General features: G+C 38.0%; 1 protein-coding gene across 1 annotated transcript in view; it reads left to right on the forward strand.

Moving 5' to 3' along the window:
• AKR1D1 (aldo-keto reductase family 1 member D1) overlaps window positions 1–14,842 on the forward strand; it is a 36,516-nt gene extending 21,674 nt beyond the window's left edge. The window contains exons 4-9 of the mRNA XM_090286812.1: window positions 1,179–1,256; window positions 8,529–8,651; window positions 10,044–10,153; window positions 10,896–11,061; window positions 12,807–12,889; window positions 14,051–14,842. Of these exons, the coding sequence (XP_090142938.1) occupies window positions 1,179–1,256; window positions 8,529–8,651; window positions 10,044–10,153; window positions 10,896–11,061; window positions 12,807–12,889; window positions 14,051–14,093 (603 nt within the window). The 3' untranslated portion in view covers window positions 14,094–14,842. The remainder of the gene's footprint in view (window positions 1–1,178; window positions 1,257–8,528; window positions 8,652–10,043; window positions 10,154–10,895; window positions 11,062–12,806; window positions 12,890–14,050) is intronic.
• Window positions 14,843–16,255: the final 1,413 nt, after the last annotated feature.

Here is a 16,255-nt window from a genome sequence, read left to right on the forward strand (position 1 = left end):
GCTTGATTTTAAATAAAAATTTCTATTATCAAGGTCAACAAAGACTTCCACACTGCCAACCATCTCCAATAGACACTTTATCCTCACATCATTTGACCTATTTCAACACGGTGGACCACTGTCTCCTGTATACATTTTCTTTCTGTGGCTTCTAGAGTGCTACCCTATCATGATTCTTCGGCAGCTTCTTCCCTGCCACCTTCCAAATGTTGTTGGGCCCAGGACCTCTATTCTCAATATTCTTGTCTTACTGAGCCATGCTTCTCTATAGGTGATCTCATATGGTTGCATGGATTAAATCCCATTTTATATGCTGAGCGCTACCAAATTTTGTCTGCAGCCATGACCTCTTTCTGGGCCTCTTTCTGAGACTTCTCTGTTTAATTGCCTCCTCATTTCAAACTGAAATATCCAAAACAAACCTCTTGATTCCTAGCCCAGCCGCAGGAAATAATTATACCATCCACCCAAGGAGCCTAGGAATCCTCCTTTATTTCTCTTCTATTCCATTTTCCAAGCCCATAAGAAAAGGGCTCCATTTTTAGAAATAGCCATAAATAAGAAATGTGAAAGATAGCTTTCCACCCCACAGTTTTCTTAGTTGCGAAAGGATCCTGCAAAAACCAGAGTAGGAAATTTGACACTCAGATAACGTGTGAAGTAGGAAAAAGATGCTGAACCCCTGAAGGGCCCCAAAACAGAAGGCAAAGAGCCAGTGAGCAAGTTGGCCATAGCTGGGAAGTCACGAGCCACGCCATCCCCAACTTTGGCAAGGCTAGACAGGCTGTCACAACACCGATTCTAAAAGTCCTCATTCTTAACCTCCACTCTTTTTTTTATGAGTAATTTTGTCACTAGGAGAGAACTTCCTGACTTAAGAATAATAAGCTGTTGATAAGTAAAGGGAAAATTAATGCCAGGGTAAGATAATAAGATTAATATATGTGTCATACTTTAGAAAAATGAAAGAATTTCTGGACAGTCCCACAAGGGTGAGAAAATACATGTAATTTATTATATAGTTATATAAACATATAAATAATTAAACTGGAATTGCTTTCCCAGCGCTAGGGTGTATTGGCATAATGACAATTCATATTCCATAATTTCGATTTCCAGATATAAATAAAATGAATGACACTTGTTTTTGTCTCTTTGTTTTGGGTTTTTTTTTTAAGCCTGGAAATATAATCTATCCTAGAGATGAGAATGGCAAATGGTTATACCACAAGACAGATCTGTGTGCCACTTGGGAGGTAAGTTCAAGTGGACCTTTTATTTTTTTAAAAAAACTGTATTTTTTATTGCGATTGGATTATTCCTGTTTGACGTATGTAGAAGTGCAGCCTTTGCGCTCCTATTCCAAACTCCAAAGGCTGGGAATATACTCCACTGAGCAGAGTATCTCTTTCCAATGGATGCCCCCTGCTCCGAGACAACAGCCGAAGATCTAAGGAGCAGAGTCGTACTGAGGGGTGAGGAGGCAGTTACCAGTTTTCTGGTGCCTGGGGCTCTCTACATGAGAGACTACATACTCACTCCTGACCTCCTTGGGGCTGACTGGATTTGGAGTCTGGTGTTTCCCCCTAAGAGTCTGCCTGGCAGGACAGCCAGTATCCCCAGGAGAAAATGAGCTCACAGCTCAAAATAATAAGGCATTTATTTCATAAGGAAACAACATATCTCCATTAGAGGTCCCAACATAAACAGAACAGAGGACCAAGAACTTTCAAATGAGCCAATTAATATATTAAAGAGTATAAGAAAAGATATTAGCAATGTGAAACAAGAACAAGAGAACTTTTTTGTAAAGCATTAAATAATAATTAGGAAAAAAATTTTAAAAATGTAATAGATGAGATAAAAATGAAATGGATATACATAAGGAAAAAATTATCAAATTGAAAGATCAGGATGAGAAAATTTTCCAATATAAAGAAGGAAAGGACAAGAAAATTAAATATGATAGAAAGCTAAGAGGTACAGGATAAAATTAGAATTTACAGTACTCACATAACAAAAATCTCAGGAAAAAAGGAAGAAAAAAGGAAAAGAGGTAATATTTGAAGGGGAAAAACAGATATTGAAAGGGCATAAATTACCAGAGAGGAAAAAGAAGGAAACCCACACCTAGATACATCCTAGAGAAATTTCAGAATGTCAAATATAAAGTGAAAATAATGCTTCCAGAGTATAGCAAACAAGCAAAAAAAGGAGACAAAATTAATTAATAAAAGGCAACCAATCCAAGAGAACACAGGAAAAGAAAAACAAAAGGAAAAATAATAAGTGGGGGAAATAGAAAAGAAATACTAAGATGGGAGATTTAAACTCAGTGATATCAATAATCACAGTATATGTACACTGTCAAAATAATCGAGTTAAAAGGCAGAGGTTGTCAGAATGGACAAAAAGCAAAATCCCACTATATAGTATGCAAGAAACCCACTTTAAATAAAAACACACAAACATGTTTAAAGTCAAAGGTTAAAAAAATTAAGAGACTAGAAAAAGATATACTAGGCTCACAGTAACCAAAAGAAAGCCGGAGTCACTATTTTAATATCAACAAAGATTTCAGAGCAAAAAGTATTACCAGAGATAAAGAAGTTTGTTTTCTAATAAAAAAATAAATCAATCCTAAACATTTATTCACTTAATAACAGAACTCTAAAAATACATGAAGCATAAACTAAATGAATTGAAAAGGGAAAGACAATAATCCACAATTATAGTCAGAGACTTTTAAACCTCCATCTCAATAATTGAGATAAAAAGTAAACAGAAAATCTATTAATTATAGGAGATTTAAACATTACGATTCAACTTGACCTAATTGACATTTATAGGATACTTGGCCAAAATATAACAGAACACTATTTTTCAAGTGCACATGAAACATTTAATAGGTCATCTTATGAGACAAAATGTAAATCTCAATACATTCAAAATATTCTAATTTTGCAAAGTAGGCTGATTAAAATTGGAATTAAATTTGATATTAATAACAAAAATAAGCCTGAAAAAATATTTTGAAATTAAGATGCATATCTGTAAATAACCCATAGGACAAAGAAGAAATAATCAAATCTATATCTAATCTATATGCTAGCAACATATAATTAGAAAATGAATCCTTTAAAAACAATATTAAAAAAATAAAAAACAATATTATATATTTAGAGATAAATTTAAGAAAATATGTACAAGAGATATGCCACATGCTTTGACCAGACCCTCAATACAGAAGATATTAATTCTCTATAGAGTTAATGTAATCCCAGTGAAAATTTCAATAGAAATTGAAAAGCTGATTTTAAAATTTATAGGAAAGTGCAAATGACCCAGAATAGCCAAAACAACTTTGAAAAAGGAGGATAAGTTTTTGAGCACTTACACTAACCTCAAATAATATGGGGGGAGTGGCGGGGAGGCGCAGGCAGGGGTATTTAAGAGAACTAAGTGGTAATGGAAAAAAATACAATAAAGATTAAATAAAAAAATTTTAAAGGAAATATTACACAACTACAGTGAACAAGACACTGCTGTTCTGGCATAAAGATAGTCATATAGATCAATGGAGCCAAACAGAGAGCACTAAAATAGACACATTCCTCTATATGGGTCAGGTGATGTCCAACAGAGGCGCCGAGCAAGGAAACGGGAAAGGCTCGGGTTCCCAGCGGTGGACTGACTGGAGCTGGCGCATTCCGGCCTGCCAGAACTGACTGCATTTCTCTTCCTAACTCCACATTTGGTGATGTGATGTTGTAAAGCTTAGTGCACACTGGGAGAGCAGTCACACCACAGAAATTGACAAGCATTAAAACTTGGGGCGCTTTTATTTCCCCTGGATAACTGTTAAACATTCATCAGTATTTCCATTGCATATGTTCATGATTTTACTGATGCATAAGGATGTCAAATTCATCAAAATGTACACTTTATACATGTTGTTATTGCATACCAATAATACTTCAATAAATCTGCAAAAAATTTTTTGAACTTCCAGAAAGAAAAGTCAGTCATGTATAATGAGATTGGTATCAGTTTTATTTGTATTGGTTCTGTTTTATTATCAGCAGCACAGAGTGAAAAAGAGATAATAGAATAGTATTTTTGAAGTATTGAAAGATAAAGAACAGTGACCTTGAAGTTTATATCCAAATTGTAAGGCAAAAATGATACATGATAAAAACATTTTCTGATCTACACACTGCTCAGAAGCTTTGCCATATAAAGAACAACATTGAAAACTACTGCTAAATAAGAGGAGCAAAAATCTATAAGATGCTCCAAGAAATGTGTCAAGTGAAAGTGATCAAATCGAACGATATAGTTTTTATTATCTATAAAACTTTCTAGGATCAAATAAAGAGAAAAATGTAACTATAATATTTGGAAATTAAATTCGACATAGACTATTAACCTCATAGCTGTTGGGGACAGCAGTAAATCAAGAATTGTGTGAGCATATTAAGTTCTTGACTTTATTTTTTTTAAAAAGGACTTCCAGTCAAGATGGTAGTGTAGGCAGAAATGGCTCATGTCTTCACACAACCACAGCAAAATTACAACTAAAATATAGAACAACCACCAGCCAGAACTGTCAGAAATCAAGTTGAATGGATGTCTGACTACAGAATTAAAGAAACCACATCCATTGAGACGGGTACAAGGGGCGCGGACACGGGAAAGGCTGGTCCCTCACCCATGTGTAGTGGATAAAAATTCAAGAGGAATATCTCAGGAGTGAGGAGTTTCAGGACTGAGGAGTTCCAGCCCCACACCAGGCCCCCCAGCCCAAGGTTCTCATGCCAGGGAGATAAGTCCCCACAACTTCTGGCTGCAAAAACCAGCAAGGATTGAGTGGGTGGAAGAAACTTCTGAAGCCCCAAGCAATTCCTCTTAAAGAACCCACACATGGACTCACCTACTGAGACTCACTCCCTCTGAGCTCCAGCACCTGGGTAGCAGCTTGAAAAGCACCAGCGACATAGAGAGAGAAACTGAGGTGTCTGGCATCAAGGCAAGCAGAGTTTATTGTCTCTTTTCTTTAGAGCCAAGCTGGTGTCATACTGAGATTCCATCAACCATGCTAACACCGTTCCACCCACCTTGGAGATTCCCAGAGACTCTGCCCCACCCAATTTATAGGCCCATCCAAGTTGCTTTTTTCCATATGAATGGCTAGTCTTGGCTCATGCTCCACAACTTCTTAAATCTTCTCCAACAAGCAACAGTTGGCCTCAGTGAGCCCCAGGATGGGTCCTAGCAGCAGCCAACCTAGAATCACAGCTTGGCTTCACCTGGGAATCTCCAAGCTCAGCACAAGTAGCAGCCATCTCAGATTGTTTTATAGCTCAGGGAGAGTGCCTCGGGCAAAATGCAGGTGGGGGCTGACCTTGGCCTGCACCACTCAGGAAATACCAAGGCCAGCACACCCAGTGGACAGCTACAGACCACATCAGAGCACCACCACCCTGTTTCTGCACAGCTGATCCTCCATGGAGGGCAGAGGTTGGTGGTCAGTGGTCACAGCCAATCCTTGCAGCTGACTGGCCTGGGTAAATCACTCCCATTGATCTGCCAAAAGCAACCAAAGCTCAACTACAAGAGTAGGGTGTACTCAGCCCACACAGAAGGTGCACTTCAAGTAACCATCGGGAGTGATAAGGGAGGGAGGCTGTGCCACTAGACCCTACAGGACACCTACTACATTAGGCCACACTACCAAGATACAGAATCAAAACAGTACTACCTAATATGTGGAAACAAACACAGGGAGGCTGCCAAAATGAGGAGGCAAAGAAACAAGGCCCAAATGAAAGAACAGATCAAAACACCAGAAAAAGAGCTGAACAAAATGGAAATAAACAACCTATCAGATGAAAAGTTCAAAACACTGGTTATAAGGATGCTCAAGGAACTTAGTGAGGACCTCAGCAGCATAAAAAAGATCCAGTCAGAAATGAAGAATATGCTAACTGAAATAAAGAACAATTTACAGGGAAACAACAGTAGAGTGAATGAAGCCAAGAATCAAATCAATGATTTGGAACATAAGGAAGCGAAAAACAGCCAATTAGAACGACAAGAAGAAAAAATAATCCAAAATAATGAGGATACTATAAGCAGCCTCTGGGAAACTTCAAGAGGTCCAACATTTCACATTATAGGGTTGCCAAAAGGAGGAGAAAAAGAGCAAGTAATTGGAAATCTATTTGAAAATATAATGAAAGAAAACTTCCTTATGTTGGTGAAGGCAACAGACATGCAAGTCCAGGAAGCACAGAGTCCCAAACAAGATGGATGCAAAGAGGTCCACTCTAAGATACATCATAATTAAAATGCTAAAGATTAAAGATAAAGAGAGAATCTTAAAAGCAGCAAGAGAAAAGCAGTTAGTTAACTACAGGGGAGTTTCTATAAGACTGTCAGCTACTTTCTCAGAAGAAACTTTGCAGGTTACAAGGGACTGGCAAGAAATATTAAAAGTCATGAAAAGCAGGGACCTGCAGTTAAGATTGCTCTCTACCCAGCAAAGCTATCATTTACAATCTAAGGGCATATAAAGAGCTTCCCAGACAAGAAAAAACTAAAGGAGCTCATCACCACCAAACCATTATTATATGAAATGTTAAAGGGACTTATTTAAGAAAAAGAAGATAAAAACTATGAACAATAAAATGGCAAAAAAAATACATATCTACCAACAATTGAATCTTAAAAACAAACTAAGCAAACAAGAAGAGCAGAGGCAGAATCATGGGTATGGAGAGTTGTTTTTTTTGTTGTTGTTGTTGTTTTATAATCTGGAGAGTTGTTTTATAGTTTGTAGGTGGAAGGATGGTGTGGAGAATGGGTGAAGAGGTGAGGGGATTAAGAAATACAAATAGGTAGCTACAGAACAGCCATGGGGATGTAAAGTGCAGTATAGGAAATGGAGCAGCCAAAGAACTTATACACATGACCCATGGATGTGAACAATGGTGAGAGGATTGCCTGAGGGAGTCGGGAGTGCTGGGTGGAGGGGGTCAAAGGGGAACTATCAGGACAACTGTAATATTGTAATCAATAAAATATAATTTACAAAATAAAATAAAATAAATAACTTAAAAAATAAAATCAATAAAATCAAAAAGAAAACCGAGCTAGGTATAAACTTGTTAAAAGAAAATAAAAACAAAAAGAAACAGAAAAATTAGGATAAACTGATAAAAGAAATTAAGATGGGATAAAGAGTCCAAATACATTTACAGTTGTAATAAATATAAACTAAATTCACCTACTAAAAGAGAAAGAGTGACCAATTAGAATTAGGCACATTTAAGTATAAAGACATGTGAAAGTTAAAATTTATTTTTTAATTAATTACTTTATTTTATTTATTTTTAGAGAGAGGGAAAGGGAGGGAGAAAGCAGAGAGAAACATCTGTCAGTTGACTCCAGTCCATGTCCCCACCGGGGACCTACCCTGCAACTGAGGCACGTGCCCTGACTGGGAATCAAACCAGCAACCTTTCACTTTGCAAAACAACATGCAACCAACTGAGCCACAGCATTCAGGACTGAAAGTTAAAATTTAAAAGACAGGGGGGAAATCTTATCAGTCAAATTCTTATCAGTCGTATAGTTATATTAATATCTGACAACATAAGCTTAAAATTCAAAAGCATTATCAGGGATGGAAAGGTTGCCACATTACGATAAAAGGTTAAATCTACTAAGATGACATAACAATTTTAAACACATATGTACCCAACAAAATATCTTCAAAATATGTAAAGCAAAAATTATAGGAAAACATTTAAAAATAGAATACATGGAGTCATTGATAAATCTACTATTATAGTGAGAGATTTCTAACATATTCCTTTAAATTTTTGAGAAGCCTCCTGGCCCTAATTTTATATACAGTGTGTGTGTATGTGTGTGTGCGCGCGCACGTGTGTATGTGTACATACATATGAGAATGAGAGACAGGGAGAGGAAAGATTTACATCCAAAAACAGGAGAATATACATACACATATCAGACACTTACAAAAATTGATTAGGTACCTGCCATAAAAAAGCCTCAACAAATTTCAAGAAACAGGATCATTATATATGTTACAAGGGGAAGATATGGTACACAATACTCCTCAAACTCAATCACACAATTCCTGCTTGTTTCCCTTTTTTTCTTCACAGAATGCCTATTGAAATACCTAGGGACTTTTGTTTTTAAAGAATTTATATTAAGCCCTGGCTGGTGTGGCTTAGCTTGTTGGGGGTCGTTCCACAACCAGAAAGGTTGCTGGTTTGATTCCTGGTCAGGGCACGTGCCTAGATTGTGGGTTTGGTCCCAGTCAGGGTGGGTACGAAGAAAATTATTCAATGTTTCTCTCTCTCTCTTTCCCCTCCCTTCCACTCACTCTAAAAATTTTTTTATTTAAAAAAAAAGAATTTATATTAATCTTTATAAACATTTATTCTTGCTTATTTCAAGGCTTCTTCCTTGATTCATTGGCATTTACTCCACAGGCTTTGGAAGCTTGCAAAGATGCTGGCTTGGTGAAATCTCTTGGCGTATCCAATTTTAACCGCAGGCAGCTGGAGCTAATCCTGAACAAACCAGGACTCAAATATAAGCCAGTCAGCAACCAGGTACAGTTCGACATGAGGTGGGATGGGGCCAGGGATTCTTGGGCTAAGAGTCAGAAAGTTCTGTGGTCATTCTACATAAGACCCTGGGCAAGTCTTTAACTTCACTCAATTTGTGTTTCTTAAAAAAAAAAAGAAAAGAAAAGAAAGAAAAGAAAAATGAAAAAAGAAAAGAAAAGAAAAAGAAAATAAGGCCCTGGCTGGTGTGGCTCAGTGAATTGAGCACCAGCCTGCGAACCAAAGGGTTGCAGGTTCAATTCCCAGTCAGGGCACTTGCCTAGGTTGTGGGCCAGGGCCCCAGTTAGTGGCACAGAAGATGCAACCACTCATTGATGTTTCTCTCCCTCTCTTTCTCCCTCTCTTCCACTCTCTCTAAAACTAAATAAAGTCTTAAAAAAATAAAAATAAGAAGTTCATATCTTTAAAATATATATATTTGAAAGTTTAAACCCAGACAAAAGTAACTAACCTCCCCCAAAAAGCCTTGAAGAAAAATAATGAGAAGGAATAAGACCTGCCAGATATCAAGACATATAGAATATTGATAATAAGGTAAGATTAGTGCAAGAACCAATAATACAGATAAATAGAAAATAAGAAACATCATAGAAACAGGCCCAAGCACAATAACTTGATATAAAATAAAGTAGCACAAGCTAGTGGCAAAAGGATGGACTTTTCAGTAAATCATGTGGGAAAATGCCTTGTTATATGAAAATAATATAGATTTTGCCTTATATAATACCCCAAAGTAAACATCCCGATGATCAAGAGTTAAAGAGAAAGAAAAAGTCATTTGTAAATACTACACGAGAATTTTAGTTTTCTGGAGTTATAAGTAGAAAAGGAAGCCATGGAAAAATTATAAAGAAAAGGTTAAATTTAGTAGTATAAAAATGTTAACTCTAAAAATATCAGAAACAAAGAGCAAGCAAAAATAGGTCATTACATTTTTAAAAATATAATAGAAACATATGGTTCATATCCTTGTGAATTAAAAGACTAATAAAAAATCAATGAAAAAAATTAGTGAGAAAAAATACTAAGGCTCAACAGAAAAATGGACTAAAGACAAATTGCAAGACCAGTAAATGTATGAAAATGTTAAATTGTACTAGTAATTACAGCGATTTAAGTGTGACTTTCCGTTGTATATCAAATTAGCAAAGGTTTTATTTGTTTAATATAATGCTCTCACTAACCTTGTTGGACTTCCTCTCACTAGCATACAAACAGCATTAAGTTTCCTTGTTAGGAAAAATATTTGGGACTCATCTCACGATCCAAAGTACTTTTAAAAGAACTTTATTTAAGGATTTCTTTTTAAACTATGAAACGCTGCACTCATCCACAAGGCCCTGATTTTGTGCTCTGCCCTTCAATGCGTCCACACAGGTGGAGTGCCACCCTTATTTCATCCAGACAAAGCTCCTGAAATTTTGTCAGCAGAACGACATTGTCATTGTTGCGTATAGCCCATTGGGGACCAGTAGGGATCCAAGATGGTAAGTAATGCTGCATGTCTCGTCGGGAATTGTTTCCTTTGCTGTAGAGTGTGAAGCTAATGTGAATTATTTGATTGAAATGACTCTCTTTGACTGTGTGGTCTTAAGAACGTTACTTAATCTCTTCAAATCATTCCCATACATACAGACTGAGCTAATGAACTCTTCCTCCCTTAGATGTTGTAAGAATTGATTATACTATATGTATGAAATTACCTAACAGTGCCTAAAACATAGAAATGCTCCATACATGATAGTTTAGGTATTATTTGACAGAGTCTCTATGGCCACATTCTGAAATTTTAGAATTTTTTGATCTCTGTATTCAATGGTGACACTTTTACTGCGATACATTCCACAGACCAAAGTAGAAATTTTTCTACCCTAAGATGATTCCAAGACTTGTGCCTCTATGTATTCCACGCCAGTCTTCCTGCCTTCTCAGCTAAGTCTGCTTTTAAGCCAATTCTCTGTGTAAGACACATCAAAAAAAAAAATATCACTTACTTTCTGAAAAAGGAAGATGTATAAATTTGCCTTTTTTGCAAAATCTTCCCCCACTAAGAGCAACTCTTTGTTGAGGAATCTGCAACCAGAAAAATTTGTTACAATGATCTGAAACACCTGGGTAGGTTACCAGGTGAATGGGAAGACAGAGGAGGAGGAGAACTGATAAACCATTGGTTCTCATTGATCAAGCTAAATATAATGCATGTTTTGTTTCATTTTTTGTTTTTTTAAGGGTGAATATATCTTGCCCACCATTGTTAAAGGATGCGCTTCTAAACTCATTGGGGAAAAAGTACAATAAGACAGCAGCTCAAGTTGCTTTGCGTTTCAACATCCAGCGAGGGGTCGTTGTCATTCCTAAAAGCTCTGACCCTGAAAGGATCAAAGAGAACTTTCAGGTAAGACACCTGCTTCTGGAAATGTAACAAGGAGGGTATTTTTTTTTTTTAATTCAGAGAATTTTCTGTTTAGATTAATAATAAACTTGTAACGCCTTCATATTTTATTTTATACCAGCACCCTGATTCACTCTGCTCGTATCCGGATTTAATTTTAGCTGCATGTGAGACAATTCATAGTACTTTGGGGATGGCTCTGCTACTTCTATATTGCAGGCATACTTTGGAAATATTGCGTGTATCATTCCAGACCATTGCAATAAAGTGTGTATTGCAGTAAAGCAGGTCACCGAACAAAAGCCTAAAATCAATACCTACTTAAGGGAACATAAGTGTGAAGACCCCGCACACACAGCAAAGAATGGGCGAAAAGCAAAAAGGAAGTTTCAGGAAGAATTCACTTTATATGTGATTGGTTCATTCCTGACTGTTTTTAGGTTATGCAAACTTTTGGTTTCTTACACAATCCCATAAACTCCAATACTTGGATAATAAATAATCAAAGAAAGGGTTCTCTGGGGTGAGAGAGGGGAAGCACTTGGGAACAATCTATGGTAGAATGATCAAGTAAATCATGCCACATCTATACTGCAGATACAGTGGTAAACAACGGATCAAGTCAGTCTATGTATTTTGACAGGAAAAATCACCAAGACATATTCTGTAAATGAAAGAAAGTTGCAGAATAATAAAGATATAATACAATTAGTGCATGTTTCTCTTACTACATGTTGAATGTTTGGAAAGAATATTCAGGATGGGGAATAGGGCTGAGGTCATGACAACTTTCACTGTTTATTTCATGGATAACATATATTAGTTACATGTATTACTTACATAAAAGATGTTAAATGGTTAAATGTAGTAAAATAAAATTTAAGTGATAGATAAAATAAGAGAAGATAAATTATAAACAGATAAACCAAGTGTTAAAAACATAAATAAGCTAAAATAAAATATAAAAATGTTAATAAAAGACAATAATAAAAACCAGAGTGTAAAGTGTACTGCCTAAAAGAAAAATAAAACATTAAAAATGTAATAAGAAAAGCTAGAAAAAGAGACATTAAAAATGATGAGAGAAATGACTAGGAGGACAAAATAAAGCAAATTAGAGTTTTTTTAAAGATACAAAAGTAGCACTGGCTGATGTGGCTCAGTGGATAGAGCGCCGGCCTGCAAACCAAAGGGTTGCTGGTTTGATTCCCAGTCAGGGCACAGGCCTGGGTTGTGGGCCAGGTCCCTGGTTGGTGGTGTGCAAGAGGCAACCACACATTGATGTTTCTCTCCATCTCTTTCTTTCTCCCTTCCCCTCTCTCTAAAAATAAATAAATAAAATCTTTTTTATTTTTAAGTAAAAGTACAGAAGCAAATGTAGAGACCAGGGGTTATTTTTTAAGTGTACAAAGGCTCTAGTCCTGAATCAAAAGTTCAGCATCTTATCCAGAAATAATAAGAATTCTTTATTCTTGGAATTTCACATGGCTTCAGCTAACATTGTTTCATGGCATTGGGAGTTTCTTACAAGATGTCCCCAACAGAACTGTCTCAGAGACAAAGCGCAGAAGGACATTCCTGCAGCCCACTGGTGGGGTGGCCCCCAGCACTAGCCCAGCTCTCCTTAGACTTTGCAGAGATGTTCATAGACCTCTGAAGTTTTCCGACTGCTGGCTCCACTCCCTGATCCCAAGCATGGCCTATTTTCTATAATTATAAATGTCTGTCTTTTATTTCCGTTATTTCAGGTCTTTGACTTTTCTCTCACTGAAGAAGAAATGAAGAGCGTGGAAGCCTTGGATAAAAATGTCCGCCTTGTCCCACTGCTCATGTGAGTTCTGGGGATCATCAATCAGGTACCACTCAGTGGTGTTGGGCTATCAAGTGTCAACCAAGAGGGTTCTTATGAACCTGGGCTTATGTCCACAGAAGTACAAGGCTAAAGGCCACTGGGCAGCATATCTGCATATTAAGTAGGTCTGGGTAAATTATATCCATTTTAGGAACTTGCTGCAAATCTATGTTTTTATTTAAAAGAAGATTTCTGGTATTCATCTGACACCTCATGACAGGTTACGGCATGGCAGGTTAACAACTTCGAGGAGAGTTTGATCATAGTGTACATATAATACAATACAAATTAATATAATAGCGGCACAATTATTCAAACACCATATGTATTTCTTCCTAAAAAATCAAAGTGATGCACAAACCAGAGCAAAGTTAGCAACAAAAAGCAATTCCTGGGACAGAGTGTAGTAGAAAGAGCACCAGGTCAGGAGCCAAGAAACTAGTTTTAGATGAATATTTGCCTATAAGATTTGAAGCTTTTAGCTCCACCTATTAGACTTTCCACAAGTAAAATTCCTTACGCTCCTTCAACGGTTGCCAGATTCAATTACAGGTCCTTTAAAATAATACACACACGCACACTCCAGTCCTTTTAAAGACTATTCCACCAATGCTATTTAAGAGGTAGGTTCATCATCATCAATGCCATCATTATAGCAGAAACTTACATTGCTGGCCATCACCTTTCTAGATCTCAAACGATCCACTCTTAGGGAGTCTGGTGAGAAGGGCAAGGAAAGACCATGAAGAGAAGAGGGGCCCCTGACTGGTGACAGAGCAGTGAAGAGGACCACCTCCGTGGTTCATTGGCCTGGAGGGTAGACCGGAGGATCACGGGAGCAGAGGCGAGGAAGGACTTGGAATATGGTGGGCATCACTCACCTCCTGTGGTTGTGCTCTGAGCAAATGTTGGCATAGAGGCAGCCAGCCCCTCACCACCACGCCCCAAACACACACACTTAACCCAAGCACTGTCTAGGGCTTCGGCAAAGGTGCTGCCTGAAAACTGGGAAGAGGGTGCTTAAGAAACAGAGGGAATGATTAGGAGAGCAAGGGAGTGGTCAGTGAAATTGTCAGAGGATGCTAGTAACACATCCAGCTGTGCGACTTTGGAGTGAAGTTTTTCCCTTTGGTGTGGCAGGTGGAGTGATCATCCCGAATACCCATTTAATGATGAATACTGACTTCAGAGGGCTCCTGAACGGATTTTTCCCTCCCGTGTGTGCCAGGACCTTTGGATGGTGCTTCCCTGCAGATGAAGCGGTGATGGGTTTAACTTCCATGTAATATAAAACTTTAACTTAGCTATGTTGAAAAACAATGTCTAAATCTGTTGAAATAATGGTTTGCTGGTCAACAAAGCCGTAATGGTTGTTTCCATCCAATGTTGTTTAATTCGTTTTTACCCAGCTGTCGGGATGGATAACTGCTAGTTCTCTCTTGTATGCTTGAAAGGGCCTGAGCCTCTCATAACTGGTGACCCATACTCACACTGCCTGTTACTCTTTCCCCCCCACATCATACGACCACCATTATGCAAAATGGCATGAGACTATCAAAGTACACAAATAAAACCCTGTATTGTGAGATGGCCTAAAGATGACTATTTTAAAAGGAGGCATTTAAGAAGAGGGAAAAAATTGAAAAAAGAAACTTTATAAAATTATTATACTTGAGACTTTAAAAGTGTTTTTGAGATAAGTATGTAAGTTTCAAGACAGCAAGTTAAAAAGAACACTGGTAATTTTACTGTATGTAATTTTTTTAAGTGAGTAAGAAGATTATTGGAATTTTGCAATAGAGATATACCTATTTTCAATTCACCTACAGCAATGTATTTTATTCATTCACATTAGGTCACTTTCACAGGGCAAGAGAGGTCTTCAAAAATTATGTTTGTCCAGCTCTGGCTGGTGTAGCTCAGGGGAACCATAGGGTCACCGGTTCGATTCCCAGTCAGGGCACACGCCTGGGTTCAGAGCCAGGTCGCCAGCTGGGGGCATGGGAGAGACAACCACACAGTGATGTTTCTCTTCCTCTCTTTCTCTCTCTCTTCCCCTCTCTCTAAAAATAAATAAATAAAATCTTTTAAAAAAATGTCTTAGTGGAAAAAAAATTATGTTTGTCCAAACAGATAATCTTCAATTATCTGAAAATATACACTGCTGAGAAATTATCACTTAGAAACATTGATCTCTGCTAATTGCTTCCACTGATCCCAATATTAATACTTATAATGCTGTCCTCTGGAAAATGTTCTATTCAAAAAATAATAATAAACTGTGAGATTTGCTCCACCACGTTGATCTCCGTTTTGTTACTGGATTGGAGGGTGGGGAGGGGCAGAGCTGGTTATCTGAGTTCGATTCAATTGAAATCCCTTTGATCAAGTGCCTACTACACACTGAGCACCAGGAAGAGAAGGAACGAAAAGGAGAGCAGAAATGAAAATGAAGAGCAGGAACTTGCGTTCTGATCCCTGTTGTCAAACCCTTCAAAGTATATTGAGGGGGTGGGTGTGGAGGAGGGACCACACCTATTAAACCGTTTTTTAAAACAAGCATTGGAAAATGAGCATCACCATTTGTCAGGGGGGAGAATATCTCTTTCTAAAGGTCAGACGGGGGAATCCTCTCTTAGTCATAACAGAGATGTTGGGGACAGAAAACAGGAAGGTCAGGAAAGAGTGACAGTCTGATATGAGCTTCTGCACGTCAGTTCTCTCTCCCCTCTCAATCCTCTCAAGCTTCGCATGTATTTGGCAGTGAATCATATTCCCAAAATGTATACATTGAACTCTTAGCCCTCAGTACCCCAGAAGGTGACCTTACTTGGAAATAAGGTCATTGCAGGTGTAATTAGTTAAGATGAGATCATTAGGGTGGCCCTGATCCAATACGACTGGTATCCTTGTAAGAAGAGGAAACTTGAACCCCGGCACTGACACAGGAAGAATGCCACATGCAGACAGAGGTAGAGGTCAGGGTGACACTTTTACAAGAAAAGGAACCTCAAAGATTTACAGCAAACGCCCAGGAGCTTGGGAGGAGTCGTAGACCAAATTCTCCCTCACAGCCCTCAGAAGGAACCAGCCTGTGGCAGACCCCCTGATCTCGGATCTGGCCTCCAGAATCATGAGATAATAAATTCCTGTCCTGTGAGCACCCGCTGTGTGGCACCTTGTTACCACAGCCTGAGCAGACTGACATACTAGCCCTCTGTCAAGATTTCCAGCCTTTCTGGTTGACGTCAAAGATAAAAATGGCCTGACTTTAGCCCTGGTTGCTGTGGCTCAGCGGATTGAGCGTCAGCCTGCGAGCCAAGTGTCACTGGTTTGATTCCCAGT

This window comes from Furipterus horrens, unplaced genomic scaffold (genome assembly GCF_987537825.1).
Source record: "Furipterus horrens unplaced genomic scaffold, mFurHor1.1.pri manual_scaffold_9, whole genome shotgun sequence".
Classification (NCBI taxonomy): Eukaryota; Metazoa; Chordata; class Mammalia; order Chiroptera; family Furipteridae; genus Furipterus; species Furipterus horrens.